This window comes from Eschrichtius robustus, chromosome 21 (assembly GCF_028021215.1).
Source record: "Eschrichtius robustus isolate mEscRob2 chromosome 21, mEscRob2.pri, whole genome shotgun sequence".
Lineage (NCBI taxonomy): Eukaryota > Metazoa > Chordata > Mammalia > Artiodactyla > Eschrichtiidae > Eschrichtius > Eschrichtius robustus.
In genome coordinates, this window is record NC_090844.1 from 33,647,138 (window position 1) to 33,672,684 (window position 25,547).

The 25,547-nt window shown below is 39.6% G+C and overlaps 1 protein-coding gene and 1 long non-coding RNA gene across 2 annotated transcripts in view; one reads left to right on the forward strand and one right to left on the reverse strand.

Annotated features, from left to right (window-relative positions):
- Positions 1-4,895, reverse strand: part of KAT6A (lysine acetyltransferase 6A) — a 108,740-nt gene extending 103,845 nt beyond the window's left edge. The window contains exons 1-2 of the mRNA XM_068531984.1: positions 4,820-4,895; positions 1,391-2,307 (exon numbers count right to left, since the gene is read on the reverse strand). Coding sequence (XP_068388085.1) covers positions 1,391-1,990 — 600 coding nt within the window. The 5' untranslated portion in view covers positions 1,991-2,307; positions 4,820-4,895. The remainder of the gene's footprint in view (positions 1-1,390; positions 2,308-4,819) is intronic.
- A 277-nt stretch (positions 4,896-5,172) lies between these two features.
- LOC137756026 (uncharacterized) lies at positions 5,173-24,859 on the forward strand. Its single transcript, XR_011072155.1, has 4 exons — positions 5,173-5,351; positions 22,707-22,783; positions 23,113-23,204; positions 24,605-24,859. It is a non-coding gene; the product is annotated as an uncharacterized lncRNA (long non-coding RNA).
- Positions 24,860-25,547: the final 688 nt, after the last annotated feature.

Consider the following 25,547-nt stretch of genomic DNA (forward strand, 5'->3'; position numbering starts at 1 on the left):
TCCATGCACTAAACCTGTAGACACCTGATAACAGTTGCTGGAATCGTTATATTTCATTTCAGCCATGTAATCAAAAAACAGTTCTTACAGATGAGTCCTTACAGCACTGAACTGCAGAATGAAGTATTTCAGTTACTTGTCCACCTTGAATTTTCAATACTACACCCTTAATAAATGCTCCAATGGTACAGAACCATGTTATGAATGGAATTGCCTATTAATTCATGACTCCATCAGAATCATTTTAAGGGTAGTTAACAGTAAGATAATGCTTCCATTTCAAAGTTCACAGGGAAAACTGAACCCTAAAATAGATCTCTAAAACCTTCATCCAAAAAAAAAAACAAAAAGACAAAAACCTGTTCATTTTCAGTTGCTATTTAAACAAAAATCTACTGGTGGGTTACTAACTGCAATGAATTTAGATCAAATCTCACATATTTTAAAATACATTCAATGCTAACTTTAGAATCTTATCACCCTAGAAGTAGCCTCCATGATCTTAAGCAAAATGAAGATGATGTTACTGGTGTACACTAAGGTGTGCAAAAATTAAAGTACAGCCACTCCCCACAGAACCACAATTCAGAACACCTGAAATAAATCCACAGCTAAGACACCAGGTCAACGTACAAAGGAGCTACTAACAAAACTCTAACAAAACTCTCCTCATCCTCGAATATCTATTTAAGGGCCGAGACTGACTGTTAAGAAGACATACTTTCAACAGTACAAAATAACGGCATAAAACACACAGCACAGTAAGGTATACCATTTGTGTATCAAGACTCCGGACTCCCCAGAACTTTAGGAACACAGGCTACTGTATTCCTGACGCATGCAGTTACACCTGTCGTACATAGTAATGTTTAGGACTTCATCATATGCAAAAAATAATGCATGACCAAAAGTTAGAATACAAAGAGCAGAAATAAGAACTGCTAAATCTGCTTAGCCACTACTATGGTCAGGATAATCAGTCTCATTCCTGTCTAGTAATCGGCAACAAAACGGAAAAAAGAAAGAAGATAGGTTCTTAGAGTCTCCAGCATTTGGCTGCTCATCAACTTCAGCAGTAAAGTATTATAAGAACTTTTATGTGACAGGTGTAAAGTTGTGTGCTACTTTTTAATTCTAATCTAGATATGTTCTTTTAGGCAAAGCAATACTCTACACTTTGAATCTTAGGCATCAAATATGTCAAAGTATCAGAACAATTAGCATCTACTGAGTTCTCACACCTAGAATTCACCAATAAAAAACAGGAGGTGATTATTCCACAAAAGGCCCCAAACACCAACGGTAACTTCTATTGAACTTCCTAGAAATGTGGCTTTGTAGCATGCTGTATCATCAGCTCTGCGAACACTGATGCATAGGCCATTCTTACCTTATCCTTTTCATGTGGAAGGAGTGACACTGGAGGTAAAGAAGAAAGAGACTCACAACTCTCTTTCCCATCCACATTGGTTGCCTTAGTGTTGAGCCGATAAAGAGGTCCATCTTTAAGGAGTCTGCCATGGCCAACGGCGCGTTTAATAGCCAATCGTAACTGCTGGTGAAAGCCAGAGGCAGCACCGCCTCCAAACAATGCAGACACATCCTTCTGACCTTTCAAAAAACGTTCAATGCTTTTCAAAGTTGAGCCACCGGACTCTGCCAAGCCCTCGACTGCCCGCTTGATCAGTTTATTCCAGTCTACATTTTGTTTATTATCCACTTTTCCATGGTTTCGAGGTTTAGGAAGTGCTATTCGCCCAGGATTATCAGGATCTTTATAGGAATTGAGTCCTTTATTTGAGACTTTCAAAATTGTTCCATCTTTGACACTCAACTCCAATTGTTCTAAAACAGTTTTACGATCCAAGCCATGGGATGAAGACACTGCATTGCATATCCTTTCTTCTGAAGGACGCTGTTTTTGCTTCTTCACTTTTTTGATGGCCTCCAAAATCCACTCCGTATACAGCGGGTTTGCGAGTTTTACCATGGTGAAGGATTCTTTATATCCATAGAGTCGTTATCCCTTATCCTGATGCTGAGTAAGTTTTACACCATGGAAAACAACATTCCCGGAGGCTGGGAACCAGTTAACCATAGCATACAAGTTTTCTGGCCTGAGTCCTTCCTCCTTTCACAAAACAGAGTGCCTCCCCACTTTTACTTTAGAAACCAAAACAACCTGTTATCTGAAATATCTTCAAACTTCTCAACAAACTTCTCAATAGCACCACACATGGGTCTGTTCATAAAGTTGTAAGAACTCAAGAACATCTCATTCCCAGCAGAAAAATGTGCATCTTATGCCTGGAAAACAATTAAAACAAGGTCAGTTTCCTATCAAGGCCCATTTTATAAATACACTGGAACTGAAACATCCTAGTCTTTAAAGCACTCAAACAGTGTTCACTGAGCACCTGTAGAAGTTTGATCATGTTTCTATCAACATTCCAAAACGATCATGTATGTAAACCACGGGGATAATGAAGAAAAGGAAAAAAAGATAAAAAATTAGGATACAATGAGGAAACAAGATGAGATGCACTGTGAATGCCCTTAGGCTACAACTAACCAGAGAGGTGCTGGCTATTCTGCCCTCCACAATCTCTGCTCACCAGTCTATGAATTGAAACTCTTCCTTGACATCTTTCTCCAAGAAACTATTCAGCACTTCAACAAGTATCTAGATTAGCAGAAAGGATCCTGCAATGAAAGTAAGAGTGAAACTCTCATCTTTCAAAATTCCAGACATTCAGACTGGATGAAAACAATAAGATGGGACAGAAAACCACTGAGAAATTTTTAACTACTGCATATAGTAAAAGAAACAAATACAATTTCCACAAACCAAGTTCACATTTTAAGTACGATATTACTTTCAACATTCCAAGTGGAAACAAAATTAACAATGAAAATAGTCAAGTGCGAAAAGTGTTCAAAGAATTTTTTAAAACTCCAATTTCATTCAAAGTTTAGGAACCACATGCTGATAAGCTTCTCCTAGTAACATTCAATATACTGGAGAGAGTCCAACAACTGTCAAAATGTTCATAACCAATCTACAGACAGAGCAACTAGAAATGAATGGCCCAGAATCACTGGGTTCAAATGTACACGCTACATATCAAATGTACAGCACAGGGAAAAAATGTACTGCCTGTTTGTAGTCTAAAGAGAAAACGACCTTGTAAAGATTCAAGATTGCTGTCCTGAAATGAACATTAATGAATAAGACACCAACATATACGTATACACACACACATCTATGTATGTACACACACACATACGTTGCCTCTCCAGGATCAAAGTCAGTATTCTTTCAGACAAAAGAATCTGGCAGATACAAATCTTTTTGAAAATCACCAAAATAATGAATTCCGAATCTAATAACTTCTTTGCTTCCAAAAATAAATTTACCTTTACCTAAATGTTTTTTAGAACTCCTCGTACTCTGAGGAGCACTTACAACATAAACATGCTAGAAAAATGGCTCCCACAGTAATCGTTCTTCCGAGTGCCTCTAAAATCAAAAGAAAAACTAACAGATACGAAGAAACTGATAGTACTACTAACTCTGATAAGAAAGAAAAGGCTGAAGGAAACACGCAAACCTGAGCCAAGACTTCTTTTTAAATTAGCTGACTGAAAAGCAGCCCCCCGAGAGAAGAACTCAGCTTCACCGTGGTGAGAGTCTCGAGAGGACAGAAATCATGGTATTATTACTCGGAGTGAGTGCATTACGGAGGCATTAACGCTACAATGAAATGAGAGGCTTCAGCCCGAGTTGCAGACGCTGGGCCTGTCCGGGCTGCTTAACCTCGCAGGTGAGAGAACGAAGGACAGTCACCCGCGGTCTCTCGGGCCGGGCTGCGCACGGGTCTCCAGGTCTTCAGCAAGCGAAGCGCCTGCAGACCTGAGCTTTAACTCCGGGAAAGTACCCCGGCGGCCGGAGAGAAAGTGCAGCTCGCCTCTGGCAGTCCTTCTCCGGCCTCCATCCCCCCCCCCCCACTCCGCGAACGCCTCTTCGCGCTCTATTTTTAAAGGGCGAGAAACTTCAGAAACTTGCAACGGCACCAGCCCGCGGCTTGCCGACGGGGAGTCGGCAGCTCCCACCGGACGGGAACGGAACCCAAGGACGAAGTTAACAATGAAATCACGTGAAAGAGTTGAGAGCCGCACATCTGCGCTCCCAGCTTCGCCGAAGCCGCGGCCGCCCGGAGGTCGGTCCCGTGCGGCGGGGCGCGGGCGGGCCTGGCGGCTCCGCGCTGACAGGCGCCCGCCGCCCCCGGCGCCGGGGCTGACAGCCCGGCGCACACGCCGCCGCACGTGCGCCCTCCGCACCACAACACGGCCGCCTGTCACCCCTCGCCGCGCGGCCGCAGGAGCCGAGCGCGAGCGCCGGGAGCGCGGGCGCAGGGGCCGGGCGGGCCGGGCGGCGGGCGCAGGAGCCGGCCCGGTGGGCGCGCCCCGAGGGAGAGACGGCCGCCCGCACGGCCCGCCCGCGGCTTCGCGGCCTGGGCCACCGCCGCCGCCCCCTCCCGGCTGCCCGCTCCCCGGCTCCCCGGCCGGGCCCGGCCCGGGGCGGCGGCGGCGCGCGGGCCGCGGGGCGGGGGAGCCGGGAGCCGGGCGCCGGGCGGGCGCGAGGGGGCGGCCGCGGCGCCCCAGCCCGAGGCCTGGCGCAGAGCAGCGGGAGGCGGCGCAGGCCGCGCCGGGGCCTGCAGCGGCCACCGGCCCCGCGAGGCAGCGGGGCGGGTCCCGGAGCGGCTCGGCCTCGGGCTTGACGGCCGGGGCGGCCGGGGGCGGCCCCTCGACTACTTACCGGGGGGGAAGAGCGCCGGGTAAGCGGGGCCCCAGGCCGGACCGCGGAGATGCCCCAAACTGACACGGCCGCCATCTTGGAGACAGTGAGCTACGGCCGGGGGGAGGGGAGGCGAGGCGGCGGAACAGCCGCGGGGGGAGGGGAAGCGTCGCGAGGGAACGGCTGCCTGGGGGAGGGCGCGGGAACAGCCCGAGAGCGAGGCGAGCGGGAGGGGGAGGAAGGGGCAGCGCGAGAGGGGGACGGCCGAGGAGCGGGAAGAGCTGGGCCGAGAGCCGGGAAAGGCCGGAGGGCGGGGCGGGGCAGGAGAGAAGAGCCGGCCGGGCGGATCACGTGGGGCCGGTACAAAAGGCCAAAGCCAAAGCGGGAGGAGGACTGGAAGAGGCCGGTGGCCGGGGGCGCCTGCTCGCCCCTCTAGCGCGGTTGGGCCGGGCGGATAGCCGGGGCCGGAGGAGCTGCTGCGTCCCCATTGCACAGCTGGGGAAGCGGAGGGCCGCGCCGGGGTGGGGAGGCATCGGTGCGGCGCGGAAATCCGGTAGGATCTGAACTCTGATGGCGCCTGTGTTTACCGTCACTGAGCCTCCCTCCGCACCGCGGTGCCCGCGCCCCGCTCCCACGGCGACTCCCCGGAACCGGGTCGGGAGCTGGGGCGGAGGGCGGGGAGGAGGCCGCCTCGCTTCATCATTCCCTGTCTGCGCGCGTCTTCTCCCCACACATCCACCCCTTTGCGGGAAAATCAGTAGGTGCGAGGAGGAGGGGAAGGGTAGAAAGTTGGACGCCGTGTCGAGCCCTTTCACCACAATGACCTCATCCTCCCTACCCCGGGAGACTTGTTGGACCTCGCCAGAGCCATCTTTGTAGGGACCAGCGAAGGCTCGGTGGTGAGATCCGCACAGGTCACACAGCTGTCTGGTGGCACACTTCTGAGTTTGGAGCTTCCATCTGTCTAATGCCGACGTCTGTCTTGTACCCGTGCCCTACGCAGCACTGCTCTTGTCCGAATTTATGGCCGAGCTGCGGACTGGCACTTTTCATGGCCTGCCTGTCCTCTACTGGCTGCATGGATGTTTCTTTGTCTGGTCTCTCTTCCAGTTTAAACTCCTGAGGCAGAGACTGAGTCATACTTTTTACTACCCTGCATTCCCTGGAAGAGCAGTAAATGACAAATGAAAAGACATACTAAATAATTGATAATCTTGTGTGGAAGCGTTTTCCTGCCCTTGGACCTTTTTATCTGCTATACTGTTCTCCCCAACACCTCCTCGTTTTATCTCAGCTTTACCTTTTAAAGTGCACCCTCTCGCTCACTACCTTAACGTCTGCTTCCTTTTCTGAACTTTTGTAGTTTGACCACTTGCCCTGTTTTTCGTGTGGCACCGGTTGTGTGGCCTCATCTACGTTTTATGAATGCATTCCCAGGTATATTCTCTTCTAGGATGCCTCTTTGCATCTCTAGTGGCATAGAATTGTGCAAGCAGTACAGACTCCAAAAAATGCTGCTAGTGAATGAACATTATTTCAGTTACTAAGAGATTGAATTTCCACCCCCCAAATCAAGCCCTGCCTTGTTTATACCTCAACCTATACTTTCCTGTCTCTATAGCTTTTCTCCACTCTAATCCTTAGCCTTATTGTTCTATACCATAGACTGTCTAGACCATTCAATAATAACATAAAAACTTATATTTTCAACTCAGTATCCTACCACTGACAACTGCTAATGTCAGTGTGATGTGGTGAGATTTACTGAATCACCCTTCATCACCTACTGCCAAGCCCATCCCCAAATTAGGAGAGAAATTTGGGGATAGAAAATAATCTATTAGAATATTTTCCATCCTAGATGAATCAGACAGATGCAGTCTCAGGTAAAATGAGAGATATTTGTAATGAAAATACATCTGGGGGGAAGAAGTGGGGGAAATTCTCTTTTCGAAGAATAAAGCAATGTTTTTATTTCCCAAAGAGGACAGATAAAGTCATATTAATAGAAAGAAAATGAGTTCTTCATGTGAGACTAGTGTGTGGTCTTCAGAAGAAAAATAATACAGAGATGAGTTGTGTTTGCTTTTGGTTAATTTAGAAGGAAACTAGCCACAGGCATTCCTGTGAAAAGACCAAACTGGAGTTTCAGCACACAGTAGCAAGAATTTAAAACAATTTGCAACAACAAAGCACAGTTTAGCTTTTCAAACAGCTTCTACAGAGACTCTTTGCTTTACATTTGCATAACTTAATGGCACATTCAGGCTGTCAAAATAAAAGGTTTGCAGCAAAGACATATTAAGGTCTTCATCTTTTGCATGTTAAAAAACAAAATCCACAGGACTGAGAGGACAGCTTCTCTTTGGTTCAAGCTTACTCAGAATTCAACCATGCAGGGCTGGCAGCTAAAAGTTCTTCCCCCTTCCACATTTCGCTCTAGGAATCCCTGCCCTTTCAGTAGTATCTGTTATAAACTACAGTTTATGCAGAGTCCAGCTAAGCCTAAAATTGGAAGGCTGCTCTATCCTTGTTTCAACAGGAGTTTTTAGTCCATTTACATTTGATATAATTACTGCTGTATTTGGATTTATACCTGCCATCTTATTATTCATTTCCTTTGCCCATTTACTTTATATCCCTTATTCTCTTATTTCTTGCCTTTTGAATTAATTTAAATATTTAAGTATACCATTAACCTCCTCTATCAGTTTATTAATTATACATTTCTAAAGAAGTCTTAGAGATTACCGCATTCCTGGTTGACTTATTACACTCTAATATAAATGATTACTTTTACCACTTTCCCCCAGATGCTAAGAGCTTAGAATAATATTGTGCCTCCACTTAGCCCTTCCCCTTTTGTGTTTATTGTTGTCATGGATTTTAATTGTGCATATATTTTAAACCACACAAGGTTCTATAATCATCGTACAGTCAATACTCATTATATTCGCCTACATATTTACCCTTTATATTGCTTCTTGTTCCAATATACATTTATGTGCTTATGACTGGAATTATTTTCCCTCTGTTTGAATAATTCCTCTGTTCAGAGCAGGTCTGCTGGAGACAATTTCTCTCCATCTCTGTTTGCCTCAAAACTTCATTTTATCCTTCATATTTTTGCTGGGTATAGCAGTCTCGTTTAGCAAGTTTTTTTCAGCACTTTGAAGATGTCCTCTGGTTTCCATCATTCCTTTGTTACTCCTTTGGAAGGTAATGTGATTTTTCCTTTGGTTTCTTTTAGTTTTTTTGTTTTTTGTTTAGTTTTCAACCATTTTCCTGTGATGTGTCTAAATACGGTTTTCTTTATACTCATCCCGCTTGGGTCATGGGATGAGTGCCACTCATATAGTCCCTTGAATTGGTAGCTTGATATCTTTTCTCTGTTTTAGAAAAATCTTGGTCACTATCTCTTCTTATCTCTCTTTTCCTTTTAGGATTTCATGTACACCTATGTCATAATTTTTCATTGTTTACCATGTGCCTCTTTGTGCATGAGTCTGTACATTTTGTATGCACAATTTAAATCTTATCTTAAATCTATTTATTGAGTTCTTAATATTGATCATTGTATTTTCAAGTTCTAAGATGTTCATGTGATTTTTAAAAAATAAAATTTAATTCATTTGGAGAAATTTTCCATCTTTTTATTTTTCTCCACTTTTGCCAATACTTTCTTGAACATCAGTCCCAGCTCTTTTAAATCTCTTTCTGATCATTACAATATCTAGATCTTCTGTGGGTCTATTTCTATTACATTTTCTTTCCGTTGGTTTTTGGTCTCTTTTTTTTTTTCTTTTTTTAAACTAGCTCTTGGCCTGCCTGGTAATTTTTAATGGAATGCCACACATTTAAACTATAGAGGCTCTGGATAATATTATCCAGATAATATTATCTCCTTTGCAGAGCCCTTAGGAGAACTAAGCACCTTAATAGATCAGAGACTGAATTAACTTATTGTTTTCACTGGATCATTGGTCTGCTGTAAGTACCCCCACCATACTCAGAACCAGGAAAAGTTTTAAAAATGAAAAGGTCTGTCCTTCCTTCTGATTAGAAGAATGTCTGAACAAGGCTTTGCCTGATGTATGAAGATATAGTTTCCAACACTTCCTGTGTATCAGAATCACCTGAGTACTTTTTAATAAGTGAAGATTCCAGGATTCCAGGCCAAACCTACTGAATCTGAGTTTCTGAGAGTGAGATGAATTTGACTGTGTTTTAAAAAGCTCTCCAAATAAGAACTTCTGCTCTAACCGTGGTTGAGTAATGGGGACTGGATTTATCCTCCCCTCTTAAATGACTAGAAAACCTGAAAAAAGCTATATGAAACAACAGTTTTTAGACATTGGACAATAGACAGTGTAGGGCAGTGATGACTGAAACAAGAGAAGTACACAGGTCGAACCATCTAATTGCCCCAGCTTACTGCATTGAGACAGTGTCCAGGCCTCAGCCCAGAGCCCAGCAATATGCTGAGTTGAGGATATAAAGATCACAACTGAGGGAGAACAAGGTAGCTAACATTTGCAGGACAGAGAACCAGAAAGGGGGAGGATGCATATATATGTATAGAACCCCAGGTATCTGCAGGGTCTGGGGATGGGTATTAATTTGCACATGTTTGAGAACAAACTAATTGGGGAAAGAACCACCAAAAAATGACAGGTAAAACAATTCCCAGAGCTCCCATGTGGGTGGAAATAGCGCCTGTTTCAAGAAGCCAGAATGGAAAGAGCTTTCAACACTGTTGGCCTTGGTTAGAGTCCTCAGGAGGGTATCATCTTAGTACTGAGGATGAATTTACCCTATATTGGGGGTTAGCAGAGAGATTTGAAGAATAATGGCTGGAATATTCCCAAATTGAATAAAAACTGTAAATCCACAAATTCAAGGGAGTTTAATGAACACCAAGCAGAATAAACAAAATTATAACCTCACCAAGGCACATTATAGTAAAGTTACTGAAAATCAATGATAAAGAGAAAAATCTTAACATTTGCCAGATTAGAAAAGACAGATAACATATACAGCAACAAAGGTAAGAATTACATTAGACTTATCTTTAGAAACTATACAACCAAGAAGAAAATGAGGAAAAATAACTTTAGATTATTGAAAGACTAAAAACTCCATCTGAAATTCCTTAGTCAGCAAAAAACAAAAAAATGTCTTTTAGAAAAGAGGGCAAAATAACAAGTTTTTCAGACACACAAAGAAAAAGCTAGGACAGTTTATCCCTAGCTGACCTGAACTGCCAGAAATGTGGAAACCATTTCTTCAGAAAGAAAAGTATATATCCTTTATTAGATGGAAATGTGGGTTTGTAGAAAGGTGTTAAGAGTACTGGAAATGAGAAATGTGTGGATAAGTATAATTTTTTTAAATTAATCTCCTTTATAAGATGATTGATTTGAAGGCAAATTAAAGACAATGCACATGGAGTTTAAAACTTATGTAGAATGAAGTGGATGATGGGGTTGTCTAAGGAAATGGGAGTAGCTGTCACAGGGTTTTACACTGCACATACAGTGGTATAATATTTGCAGGTAGACTGGGGTAAGCTAAAGATGCATATTGTAAACTCTAGAGCAACCACTGAAAGGAACAATAATAATAAATCTGAGGTATAGCTAATAGCCCAATACTAGAAATAAAATGGAGTCACAAAATTACTCAATCCAGAAGCCAGGAAAAGAAGAAAAAAAGGAGCAAAGAACAGATGAGACAAATAGAAAACTATAGCAAAATGATAGATTTAAACTCAACCATATTGGCAATTATATTAAATATATATGGTATAAACATCCGAATAAAAGGTACAGATTATCAGATTGAATAAAAGCATGAGCCAAATATGTAGTGTCTATAAGGAATAAATTTTAAATAAAAAGACAGATAAGTTACTATTAAAAGAATGAGAAAAGATACACCATGCAAACTCTAATCAAAAGAATGCTGGAATGGCTGTATTAATATAAAAAAAGGTAGATTTTAGATCAGGGAATATTACCGGGAATAAAAGTGGATATTTTAGAATGATAAAAGAGTCAATTCATCAAAAGGACTTAACAATCATAAATGTATATAGAACTAATAACAGACCTTCAAATTACTGAAGCAAAAACTGATAGAAATGAAGAGAAATAGACAAATCTACAATTACAGTTAAAACTTCAACACTCCTGTATCAATAATTGATGAAAAAATCAGTAGAAAGAAAATGAGTAATGATATAGAATATGTGAAGAACCTTGTCCAGTAATAGAGATTTATAAAACATTGTACCCAACAACAGAAGAATCCACATTTTGTGCTAGTGCACACAAAATATTCACCAAAATAGACTATATTCTGGATCATGAAACAAATTTTAATATATTCAAGAAGATTGAAATTATACACAGTGTGATCTCTGACAAAAATTAAATTAAGCTGATATTAATTACAGAAATGTATCTGGAAAATCAGTAAATGTTTGCAAAGCAAAGAACACATGGATCAAAGAAGAAATTACAAGAGAACTTAGAAAGTGTTCTATTGAATGAAAATGAAACATATCAAAATATGTAGAGGCTAGCTAAGTCAGTGCTTAGAGGGACATTTAGAGCACTAAACAGTTATATTAGAAGAGTGGGAACAAATCAATTGATGAAGCATCTACATTAAGAAATTAGAAAAAGAAAAGCAAACAAAAACCCCATAGTAAATAGAGGGAGGAAATAATAAAGAGTTGCAATCAATGAAATGAAAAGCAGGAAAGCAAAAGAGAAAAATCATGAAACTAAAAGATTGTTTGTTGAAAAGATTTTAAAAGTCAATTAAATTCTAAGGAGACTGACCGTGAAAACAAAAAGAGAAGACATGAATTAACAATATAAAGAATGAAAAGAGAGACATAACCTTAGATACTATACACATTAAAAGAATAAGGAATAATATGAACCACCTTATGCCAAAACATTTGACAACTTAGATTAAATGGGAAAATTCCTTGAATGACAATCTACTAAAGGATATACCAGAAGAAATAGATAATTTGAATAATCCTACATCTATTAAAGGGATGGAATTTGTAGTTTATAAACCTTCCACAAAGATACTTCAGGGATATATGGTCTCACTGGTAAATTCTACCAAACATTTAATAAATAAATAAAACCAATTCTCCATAAATTCTTCCAGAAAATTGAAGGGGAAAGAATATTTCCCAACATTTTCTGAGGTCAGCATTACTCTGATTGCAACACCAGACAAAGGCATTACTAGAAAAGGAGTATCCTTCATGAATGTGGAAGCACAGATGCAAAATTCTTTCAAAACTTTTAGCAAATTGAATATGACTGTATATAAAACAGATAATATATCATGGCCAACTGGGTTTATCCAGGAATGCAAGGCTGGTTTAACATTTGAAAATCAGTTGAGGTAATTCACGATCCTAGGAGACTAAAAAACAAAAAATCATATGATCATCACAACAGATACAGAAAAAGCATTTGACAAAATCCAACATCTATTCCACACAAATATCTCTCAGCAAATTAAGGATAGAGGGAATCTTTTCTCACCCTGATGAAGAGTATTTTTAAAAATGTAAAGCTAACATGATATTTAATGATAAAAGACCAATACTTTCCTTTGGAGACAGGATCAAGGCAAAGATGCCTGCTGTCACCACATCTATTCAACATTGTGCTCTAGATTCTAGCCAGATCAATAAGGCAGGAAAATTAAAGGGCATTTAGATTGGAAAGAAAAAAATTAAACTTTTATTCATAGATGACATGATTGTCTATCTAGAAAATCATACGGAATCTACAAACAACTGCTAAAATTAATGTTTTTCAAGGTTGCAGCACATAAGATCAACATACAAAAAGCAAGTGTTAATGATCTGATTTCAAAATGGGCAAAGGATTTGAAGTGACTTTTCTCCAAAGAGGATATACAAATGGTCAATAAGCGCATCAAAAGATGCTCAACATCACTAATCATTAGGGAAATGCAAAATCAAAACCACAATGAAATACCACCTCACACCCATTAGGGTGTCTACTATAAAAAATAACAAACAACAGAAAATAACAATGTTGATGAAGACGTGGAGAAATTGGAACACTTGCGTGTTGTTCAAAATGTAAAATGTTGCAGCCACTGTGGAAAATAGCATGGTTGTTCCTCCAGAAATTAGAAATAGAAATACCATGTGATCTAGCAATTCCACATCTGGGTGTATATCTTAAAGAATTCAAAGCAAGTTCTTGAAGAGATAGTTGCACATTCGTGTTCATAGCAGCATTATTCACAGTAGCTAAGAGGTAGAAGCAACCCAAATGTCCATTGATGGATGAATGGATAAATGAAATATGGTCTATACATACAATGGAATATTATTCACCTTTGAAAAGGAAGGAAGTTCTGACTTCTGCCACAGCATGGAAGAACCTTGAGAATATTATGTTAAGCAAAATAAGCCAGTCACAAAAAGACAAAAATTGTATGATACCACTTATAATGAGGTCCTAGAATAGTCAAGTTTATAGAGACATAAAGTAGAATGGTGGTTTCCAGGAGATAGCAGGAGGGGGAAATGGGAAGTTATTATTTAATAAGGAGAGTTTCAGTCTTGCTGAAATGGTAATGATGGTTGCACAATAACATGATGGATGTACTTAACACCACTGAGCTGTACATTTGAAAATGGTTAAGATGGGGAATTCCCTAGTGGTCCAGTGGTTAGGACTCCATGCTTCCATTGCTGGGGGCCCGGGTTCGATCCCTTGTCAGGGAACTAATATCCCACAAGCCGTGCAGCATGGCCAAAGAAGAAAAAAAAGGTTAGTTGGTGAATTTTATGTTATGTGTATTTTAACAGTGTTAAAAAAAAATAAATTGTATTTCTATATACCAGCAACAAACAATTGGAGATGAAAATGTAAAAAAACAATATATTTTACAATCACATCAAAAATATGAAATATTTAGGGATTAATCTGACAAATAATGTGCAAGATATGTTTATTGAGTACAAAATATTGCTGAGAATGTTAAAGAAGGCCTAAGAAAATGGAAAGATAAAACTTCTTCTGGATTGGAAAACTCAATATTGTTAAGATGTCAATTATCACCACACTGATTTATAGATTCATTGCACTCGCAATCATAATCCCAGCAGGATTCATTTCTAGAAACTGACAAGCAGATCCTAAAATTCTTTTGGAAATACAAAAGACGTAGAAGTGCCATACAACTTTGAAAATGAACAAAGTTGAAGGAGTTTTTACTGCCTGACTTTATGACTTTCTAAGTTTTCTCATTCAGGGCACATCAGTAGTAATAGCTGCCATACTATCACATAGGTCTGCTGTGAGAGTTTAAAGTTGCTATAGTTATAGCACTAAAATAGTCTGCATTATATAATAAGCACAATTTTTAGTATTGTTATTATTGTGGTAGCTTAATGTGCATTTCCCTGGTTACTAGTGAGATCGACCTTTTTTTATACATTTATTGGCCATTTCAGTTTTCTTTTCTGTGAAGTTCTTGTTCTAATCTTTTGCCTATTTTTCTATTGCATTGCTTGCATCTTTCTTAATTCTTTCTGTTTTCCAGGTCCTGATACATGTCAGTTATATATGTTGTATATTATTTCCCTTAGTTTTTAGCTTGTCATTTCACTTTTCTTAGTGGTGTCTCTTGGTGAACAAAAGCTCCTATTATTAATTTACGTAAATGTGTCAATCCTTTCTTTTTATCATTTGTGTGGTGGTAGTTTGTACCCTTGTCTTGCTTCTAATCTTGCAAAAGAAATGCTTTCAAACTGAGGGTGATATTTGCTATAGTTTTTGAGGATGCTCTTAATAAGAATGAGGAACTTACCTTCTATTTCCACATTGCTAAGAGTTTTTAACATTACCAAACGCTGAATTTTGTCAAATGCTTTTCCTGCAACTAATGACATGATTGTTAATTTTCTCCTTTAACCTCTGAAGGCAATGAGGGGCAATGATTATTTTTCTAATGTTAAATCCACTTTGCATCCTGGACAAATCCAACTTGGTCATGATATATTATATTTTTAAAATAGCAGGATTTACATGCATAGGTAAATTTTTTAGGATTTGTGTGATTATGTCCCGGAGTGAATCTGGTCTATAATTTTCCTGTCTTGAATTATTCTTTCTTATTTTGTTATCAAAGTTATGCTTGCCTCATGAAATGAGAAAGGAGAGTTCTTTCTTTTTCTATTCTCTACATAGTTTTTTTAAGATCTTTATTTATTTATTTATTTATTTTGGCTGCTCCGGGTCTTAGTTATGGCACGCAGGGTCTTCGTTGTGGCATGCGGACTCTTAGTTGCCACATGCATGCAGGATCTTGTTCCCTGACCAAGGATCGAACGCAGGCCCCCTGCATTGGGAGCACAGAGTCTTACCCACTGGTCCACCAGGGAAGTCCCTCCTGATAGTTTTATAAGGTAAAATTATTTGTTCTTTAAATATTTGGAAAAATTCACCAGTAAAACCATCCAGACCTAGTGTTTTCCCTGTGGGAAAGTGTTTGCATACTGATGCAATTTCTTATAATGGTTGTAAAATTATTATGGTTTCCCATCTTCTTTAATCAGTTTTGATAACATATTTTTCTAAGAATTTGTCTATTTCATTTTCATTTTCAGGAAGTTGTTTATACTATCCTTTAATATCCATGTAATTTCTGTAGTATCTGTAATTATGTTTTCTTTATTATTCTTACTATTGTTTATTTTTGCCTTCTCATCTTTTTTTCCTTGAACATTATTGGCAGAAAATGCTATAAACCTTTTCAAAGAAACAGCTTCTGGATTTGTTGATCTCTATTTCTGTTAATTTCCTTAATTTTCATCTTTATCAATATTTCTTTTCTTCTATTTTCTTTAGATTTATTCTTTTGTTTTTTATCTAAATTCTTGAGGGGATACTTAGCACATTTACCTTTTCTTCTTTTCTAATATAAGAATTTAACACTGCTAAACAATGGTATGTGGTATTTTTATCATTTTCAAGATCAAAATATTTTTCTGAGTTACGTAATATTGTATTTGTTAATTTTCAAATATAGGGGACTTTTCTAGTTATCTTTTTATTGTTCATTCCTAACTTAATTAAGCTATGGTTAAATAACATAATTTGCATGATATTAATCCTTTGAAAATTTGTTGAGAATTGTTTTATGGCCTAGTGCATATGATCAATTTCATAAGTATTTCACTGCGCTTGAAAAAAAAAGTGATACTGGAAAACAATACTCTATATATGGCTATTGGATCAAGCTTCTTAACTGTGTTGTTTAAATCTTCTGTTACCTGATGATGTCTTTCTCCTGCTTGATTTATCCATTATTAAGAGTAACGTAAAATTCTCTACAATGATGATGGATTTGCCTATTTTCCCTTGAAATTCTCTCCAAGTTTAAAAATACAAGTGTGTTTTGAGGCTATGTTATTAGGTTCACATACACTTATAATTGATATCATTCTTGGGAAGTGAACTTTTTTATTATTATACTGTGGTAAATAATCTCCAGTAGTACTTTTTGCCTTAAAGTTTATTTGGTCTGATGCTAGCTTTCATTTGGTTAGTATTTGCCTGATATATCTTTTTCTACTCTTTTCCTTCAACTCTCTGTATACTTATGTCTTAAAAATGTCTCTTGTAAGCCAACTAATATCTTGACTTCTAAAAACATAGTTTAGGGCTCTCCTGGTGGCACAGTGGTTAAGAATCCCCCTGCCAGTGTAGGGGACACGGGTTCAAGCCCTGGTCCGGGAAAATCCCACATGCCGCGGGGCAACTAAGCTCGTGCGCCACAACTACTGAGCCTGCACTCTAGAGCCCACGAGCCACAACTACCAAAGCCCACAAGCCACAACTACTGAAGGCCGCACACCTAGAGCCTGTGGTCCGCAACAAGAGAAGCCACTGCAATGAGAAGCCCGTGCACCGCAAGGAAGAGTAGCCCCTGCTCGCCGCAACTAGAGAAAGCCCACACGCAGCAGCGAAGACCCAACACAGCCAAAAATAAAATAAAAATAAATAAAAAACAAATTTATAAAAACATAGTTTAATATTTTTTCTCTAACTAGAGCACTTAGTCTATTTATTTTTTATTTGTATTTACTTCTACTATTTTATTTTGTGGTTTTTAGTTATCCTATCTTTTCTATACTTATTTGCAGTTACTTTCTTGCCTTATTTTGAATTTTTTGAGATTTTTTAAAAATTTACTTAAGTGGATGATAAATATCCTTCTTTTAGTTGTAATGCCAGACATTTTAATACGTATACTTGTCAAAGTCTAAAGTTAATATTTTTATCATCTTGTTGAATGGCACAAGAATCCTAGAACAGTTAAACTGTGATACTCCGTTTTAGTATACTTGGTATTTTTTTCATGTGTATTGTCTCTTTTTTTTAAGTCCTCAAAATATTATTGTTTATATAGTTTTTTAAAAATATTTATTTATTTTAATTAATTAATTAATTAAAAAAATTTATTTCATTTATTTTATTTTTGGCTGCATTGGGTCTTCATTGCTGTGCACCGGCTTTCTCTAGTTTCAGCGAGCAGGGTCTACTCTTCATTGTGGTGTGCAGGCTTCTCATTGTGGTGGCTTCTCTTGTTGCAGAGCATGGGCTCTAGGCGTGTGGGCTTCAGTAATTGTGGCTCGTGGGCTCCAGAACACAGGCTCAGTAGTTGTGGCTCACGGCCTTAGCTGCTCCGCGGCATGTGGGATCTTCCTGGACCAGGGCTCAAACCCGTGTCCTCTGCATTGGCAGGCGGATTCTTAACTGCTGCACCACCAGGAAAGCCCTTATTTATTATTTATTTATTTATTTTTGGCTGTGCCAGGTCTTAGTTGCGGCACTCGGGATCTTCGTTGCAGCATGCAGACTTCTTGGCTGCAGCATGCATGCGAGATCTAGTTCCCCGACCAGGGATCGAACCTGGGTCACCTGCATTGGGAGCGTGGAGGCTTACCCACTGGACCTCCAGGGAAGTCCCTATAGTTTATATTGTTGACATTTGTTTCGAATTACCAAATACTTACAATTTCTCTGCTCATCACTCCTTCTTGAATCTCAGACCTTCCATGCAGAATCATTTCACTCTGCTTGAAATATATTCTCTAAAATTATCTTTAGTGAAGATCTTTCAGACAAGGTATTATCCTTTTTTTTCTTCTTACTTTAAAATAATTTTCATACTTTTATTTTGAAATAATTCTCATTTACAGAAGAGTTGAAATGATAGTCCAGAAAGTTCCACCATAACCTTCACCCAGCTTTTGGGAAGAACATAGCAGAGATGGTGTGTTCCTCTCCTGGCATCACATCAGAGGCTGCCTTATATTAATGTGATGCATTTCTGCTGATGTTACCCTTGATGGCTTAGTTTAGGGGTTTTCTTGTCTGTAAAGTTACAATTGTTCTGTTATCTACCCTGTTGTCAGAAGCCAGTCACTGCGATCCTGCCTGCATCGCGGGAAGGGAAGCTTCACCTCCTGGAGAAGGACTGAAGAACCACCAAGCATTCAAGCAATCACTTACCCTCCGAAGGAGGAATGTGTGCTGGCAAGGGCACCCCTCCAAACTGTAAATTGTGCTGTAAATTGTACCTGTCACTCTCACATGGCAACCTTCCTTGGCTCCCGATTGCCTATGGAAGAAAGGCCATGCTTCTCAGTGAGACCTGCAGAGTTCACCTGCTAAGCCCATTTTCTTGCCCTCCCCATCCTCTGCCTTCCTGAATTACTTGTAACACATCAGATATGCTGTGTTTTCTCCTATCTACATGAGTCCACATATGCAGTTCCATTCTGACTGGAAAGTTCTTTTCTTGTTTGTCTCTCTGAGGCTGTAGGCAATTACATTGTTGATCCCCCCTGTTGCTAACAGGCCATTCTACCATTCTATGTGGGCAGCTAGCTGTCTGCTGTTGGGTGATTGAATACATGGTAAGATCAGCGAGTCCTGAGAAGATAAACCCATTACCTTTCTTCTTTCAGTGTGGATTGATTTTCTAGGTTAGAAGTAATATTATTTGGGAGTATATGACAGTATAGTGTACTGTAAGTCCCCAGATGATGGTGCTAGAAGGACAACAAAGAAAACAAATCCAAATTCAGAATAAGTATACATCCTTGTGAGGGTGGATTCCTGCCCACTTTGTAACTGAGGAGGTCCCGTGGTATGTAATCGACCTACTACCATGTGACATCTGTTTCCCCTGGGAGGTGGTACCATATTAGGGGCACAGGATTGTTGCTGCTGGCATGTCGGGCACTCAACACTGGCAGTTAGCCTATGATACACAAGGCTGGCTCTGGTGAGGGCAAGTCCAGATTGATGAGGTTTTACACAGCTTCTGTCTTGACGCTATTACCACTTTATTAACGAGCAAGCACTGAAATGGTCAGACAAGGAGCTTGACCGGCATCTGCAAAATGAGTTGTCTTGCCAAACTGATTATCACGAGCCTTCTCCGCAGTGGAGGACTCTTGGTGAACATTTACCTGTGCACAAATTAGTTGCACACTCTTGGCCCAAAGCTCCTCGCCAGCAATCTCCCCATCGTGGTCCTTCCAAGTCACTGATCATCCAGTCAAGACATTAGCCTTTGCCCAGGAATTGATGTAGTTTCTTAGTTCAGGCTAATCTCTTCTTCTGGATGAAGAGGACAAGGAGATGTGTTGCTTAATGTTCATCCCACCGGGAGGATTTTTCTGCTTCCCTGTCCTTCAGGACAACTTCTGCGAGGGGCTACATCACAAGCAGCATCTCTAAATCAGGCTCAAAATAGTTTCTCCTCAGTCAATGACACAATAGTGTCCACAGTCATGCAGGGGCCAGAGTGTAGCATGAGCAAACACACAGCAAATATGATCCATCTGCTTTTTTAAAAAAAATTAATTAATTAATTAATTTGGCTGCGCCAGGTCTTAGTTGCGGCATGCAGGATCTTCATTGTGGCGTGCAGGATCTTTAGTTGCGGCCTGCGGGATCTTTAGTTGCAGCATGTGGGATCTAGTCCCCAGACCAGGGATCAAACCCAGGCCCCCTGCATTGGGAACGTGGAGTCTTAACCACTGGACCACCAGGGAAGTCCCAATCCCTCTGCTCTTGAAACAGTTATCTTTCAGGACCTGTTCAGGCATAGTCCTTATTGTACATATTTATTCCTTTTTTTGAAGTAGCACCTCTGGGCAGGAGTAGTATAACAGCTAATTGGACCAGCTAATGCCTGGCCCACGTAAGGCAGCACAGGTTACATGGTGTCTAACAGCCCAGTTGCAAGTCAAAAGCTGTTTCTTTTTCTTTCTTATTAAAAAAAAATCTTAAAAAATTTTATGATAATAATGATAAAATAAAAAATACAAGAGCTCTTTCTTAAACAAACAAACAAACAAACAAAACACCTCGCCTCCTCTAAGAACCTGAGACATTTCCTGTGAGCTTGCACATCACTTGTTACTGGGGATCTACAACCTCCTGATCTGCCCCAGACACACTGATGGAAAAAGGCTGAGGGAGGGGGAAATCACCAGCCACACATATCTGGTCCTCATCCAGGTGTAGTCAGAGACCTCCCTGCAGGCTGGGATGATTCTAGCATTCAAGGTCCTTCGTGATCTGGCATTGTCTATTTCTAGAAATTCATCTCCTGAACTCTGTTACATTCATCCTTCCTCCAACTTCTGAACATTTAAAAATGGATCTTAGGGACTTCCCTGGCGGTCCAGTGGTTAAGACTCTGCGCTTCCACTGCAGGAGGCATGGGTTTGATCCTTGGTCAGGGAACTAAGATCCCGCATGCCACGTGCGTTGTGGCCAAAAATTTTTTTTAAATAAAATACAATAAACATGGATTTTAGAAGGACCATTGCAATTCCTTCAGGATAAAACTGTTTTAAATTAGTCTGCCAGTGTCTATAAATCCTTGATTAAGGAAAAGGAAGTTCTGACCAAAATGCCAGTGATTTTGCTTACTGTCTTTTGAAAGAAATTTTTGTTTTGAAATATAGCAAACATGAAGCTATAATACACAGATAAATAATATAAAACACATGTACCATTTACAGAATAATGATATGGTGAACATCTACATACACATCTCTCCCTCTGTCTCTCTTTCTCACTCACAGACCTAAACACACTCAGGGTAATAAATAGAATACTTACTGGTACCTTTAATATTTTTCCTCCATTTCCCCCTCCCCAACTTCCAAGTAACCACTATTCTGTGTTAATAATTTCCTTGCTTTTTTTTTTTTTTTACAGTTTTCCACCTATGTTTGTATTCCTAGACAAACAATACATTGTTTTGAAAAACTGAGTATCAGATAGAAACCTAGTTGTGCAAAGGAAGGGCCACTGTGACCTGGGAGTCAGTGGGTAAGGTACGGTCATGAGTGAGTGAGGCTGAGAATCACAGGGCGCACCATGGTCAGGACAGCAGGCGGGGTTGGAGTATGTATAGACCAGGTATTGGAGGCACAGCGGAAATCTGTCAGAAAGAGTGGGTTGCCCTGTATTTTCAGCTTCTATGTTTGTGACCCACCTCTAGTGCTCATGAATAAATGAAAGCGACCACTTATGTGGAGTGAACTAACTGGGCATAAAGAGAAGAGCGGAAATTCATAACCATATGGTTAAGCTAAGTCAAGGTTACATAAGAATCAGTGCCAGGCTCACTCTGTCCTCAAAAAGATGGTACAATGGCAATAGAGGTCTTGGAAATTATAATCTTCAATATACTGGTCTTTTGAGTACATTGGATAGGTTGCCCTCACATCCAGGGTGTAGCTGTGATCCTAGTACTTCTTTCATAGTACTTCATGGGATTCCCTTTACCCCTCTCCCATGTGGAATCTTCTTTTTCCTCATATCTTATCCGGTTCTCAGCTAAATCTTTTTTTTTTTTTTTCCTCCTGAGAGCTTCTTGAGGAAAGAGTGCATGGGAGGCAAATTTGGAGGGATTTTGAAAGTCTAAAAATATTTTAAATCTATCTTCATACATACATAATAAATGAGCTGGGTATAAAATAAAATTATGCAAGAAAATAATTTTCTTTCAGAATCTTGAAGGCAATGCTCTGTAGTCTTTTTACTTCGAGAGTTTCTAAAGGAAAATCAAAAACATTCATATTCCAAATCCTACCCTCTCTTTCCCAAACACCCTCACCCACCATCTCTAGAAGATTGTAGAATCTTTTCTTTGTTCCCAGTGTTCTGAAATTTCACAGTGAGGTACCTTAGTGTAAGTCTTTTTAATCAATTGTGCCAGATTCTACACCCCTGCCCAACTCTACACCACTGGGCAATTGCTCCTCACCTACCGATGACAGAAAAATTCAGGTTTCTAGACTTGTGAAATTTACTCAACAGGGCTTTTGATCAAACAACTTGTTCTTCAGTTCTGAGATTTTTTTCTTAAATTACTTTAATTGCTGATTTCTGCCTCTCCATTTTCTCTTTTTCTGGACTTCCTAATACTTAGGTTTTGGACTCACTGGACTGATCCTCTTACCTTCTCACCTATTCTCTCTAATCCTTTATCTCTTTGTCTTTTTTCTCCACTTTTGGGGAAATTTCCAAAACTATTTTTCCAAGGAGCTCCTCATTTCCACTAACATGTATTTAATTTCTAAGGGCTGTTTTTTTCTTCTCCTAATGTTCCTTGTCATAGGATCCTCTTCTTATGTCATGAATGTGACACTATCTTATCTCTCTGAGGACGTGAATAATAGTCCCCCCAGCCCCTGCCCATGTTTTTTCTCCTTGTGTGCTCTCTGATTCTCTAACTTGGGCTTTTTTTTTTTTTTTTCTGTTTGATTTTGTATCTTGCCTCTTTTGCTCAGGATTAAATTCCGATTACTCATCCCCAGCCAGAATACTCCAAAAGTGATGTATCCTTCTCAGGGTAACATCTCTGGAGGTATGTGAATTCCACCTACTGCTCATTGATGAAGTTCATTTTTTAAAACAACTTTATTGAGATATAATCCACATACTATAAAATTCACCCATTTAAAGTATACAATTCAACGACCACAGAAATCACAATTTAAAAAGTGTATAATTCAATGGCTTTTACTATGTCCACAGGGTTGTGTGATTTCCACCACAGTCTAATTTTAGAACATTTTCATCCCCCCTAAAAATGACATACCCGTTATCTGTGACCTCTCATCTCCTTCCCACCCCCCACCCCACGTCCACTTCACCAACAGCCCTAATAACTACTAATCGACTTTGTCTCTGTAGATTTGCCTGTTCTTGACATTTCATATGAATGGAAGCATACACTATGTGGTCTTTTGTGACTGGCTTCTTTCACACAGCATAATGTTTTCAAGGTTGGTTTGTGCTATAACATGTGTCAGTACTTTGTTTCTTTTTATGACTGAGTAATACGCCATTGTATGAATATGTCACATTTTATATATCCATTCATGAGTTGATGGACATTTGGATTGCTTCTACTTTTTGGCTATTATGAATAATTCTTCTAGAAACATTTGTTTGTGTACGAGCTTTTATGTGGACATATGCTTTCATTTCTTCTGGGTGTATACCTAAGAGTGAAATTACTGAGTCATATGGTAACTCTATGTTTAAATTTTTGAGGAAGTGCCAAACTGTTTTTCAAAGTGACTATACCATTTTACATTCCCGCCAGCAACCTATGCGCCTTACAATTCTCCACATCCTCACCAAAACTTGTTATTGTCCATATTTTTTATTATAGCCACCGTATAGGTTGGGTGCTTTAGCAGAATCTTACTGTGGTTTTGGTTTCCCTAATGAGTAATGATGCTGAGTATCTTTTTGTGCGCTTAAGGCCCACTTGTATATCTTCTTGAGAGAAATGTATATTCAAATCTCTTACCCATTTAAAATTTGGGTCATTACTAAGTTATAAGCATTTTTATGTATTCTGGATACAGCCCATTATCAAACATAAGATTTGCAAATATTTTCTCTCATTTTTTGGGTTGTCTTTTCACCATCTTTTTGCCCCCAGCTTTACTGAGATATGTGAAATATAACAATGTTTAACTTTAAGGTGTATAACATGATGATTTGGTATATGTACATACTGTGAAATGATCATCACAATAAGGTTAGTCAACACATCCATCACTGCACATATTTATCTTTCGTGTATGTGTGTGTGTGTACATGCTGAGAATATTTAAGAGATTCTCATTTAGCAACTTCCAAATAGTCTTCACTTTCTTTATGGTATCATTTGCAGCACAAAAGTTTTTAATTTTCATGTAGTCCAAATTATCAATTTTTTTCTTTCACTGCTTGCACCTTTGATGATATATATATATATATATTTAGTAAGATGTGAATTCAAAAATATTCAAAAATCTATAAAGGGTAAGAGCTAACTACACATAAAATTTTCTTAGAAAATATCAATATTTCTATACAGGAAAAAATGGAACTCTTACCCAAAATAACAGGACAATTATGAATTTATGTAGCTCCATTCCCTCCATTTCTTTCAATTTTCTTTTTTTTTTTAAGATTTTTAGAAATTTCATGTAATGTCTGAAACATTTATATTAACATATTTCCATACATATTTCCATACAAATACGAATATAAGATTTTTAGAAATTTCATGTAATGTCTGAAACATTTATATTAACATATTTCCATACATATTTCCATACAAATACGAATATAAGATTTTTAGAAATTTCATGTAATGTCTGAAACATTTATATTAACATATTTCCAGGGCTTCCCAGGTGGCGCAGTGGTTGAGAATCTGCCTGCCAATGCAGAGGACATGGGTTCGAGCCCTGGTCTGGGAAGATCCCACATGCCGCGGAGCGGCTAGGCCCGTGAGCCACAACTACTGAGCCTGCGCATCTGGAGCCTGTGCTCCGCAGCCAGAGAGGCCGCGATAGTGAGAGGCCCGCGCACCGCGATGAAGAGTGGCCCCCACTTGCCGCAACTAGAGAAAGCCCTCGCACAGAAACGAAGACCCAACACAGCAAAAATAAATAAATAAATAAATAAATAAATAAATAAATAAATAAATAAATAAATAAATAAAAAAAAACAAAAACAAAAACATATTTCCATACAAATAACCCAATGAAAGTTTAGTATTAGTTGTTTTGTTTGTTTGTTTTTTCATACTGCAGGTTCTTATTAGGCATCAATTTTATACACATCAGTGTATACATGTCAATCCCAATCGCCCAATTCAGCACACCACCATCCCCACCCCACCACAGTTTTCCCCCCTTGGTGTCCATATGTCCATTCTCTACATCTGTGTCTCAACTTCTGCCCTGCAAACCGGCTCATCTGTACCATTTTTCTAGGTTCCACATACATGCATTAATATACGATATTTGTTTTTCTCTTTATGACTTACTTCACTCTGTATGACAGTCTCTAGATTCATCCACTTCTCAACAAATGACTCAATTTCGTTCCTTTTTATGGCTGAGTAATATTCCATTGTATATATGTACCACATCTTCTTTATCCATTCATCTGTTGATGGGCATTTAGGTTGCTTCCATGACCTGGCTATTGTAAACAGTGCTGCAATGAACATTCGGGTGCATGTGTCTTTTTGAATTACGGTTTTCTCTGGGTATATGCCCAGTAGTGGGATTGCTGGGTCATATGGTAATTCTATTTTTAGTTTTTTAAGGAACCTCCAT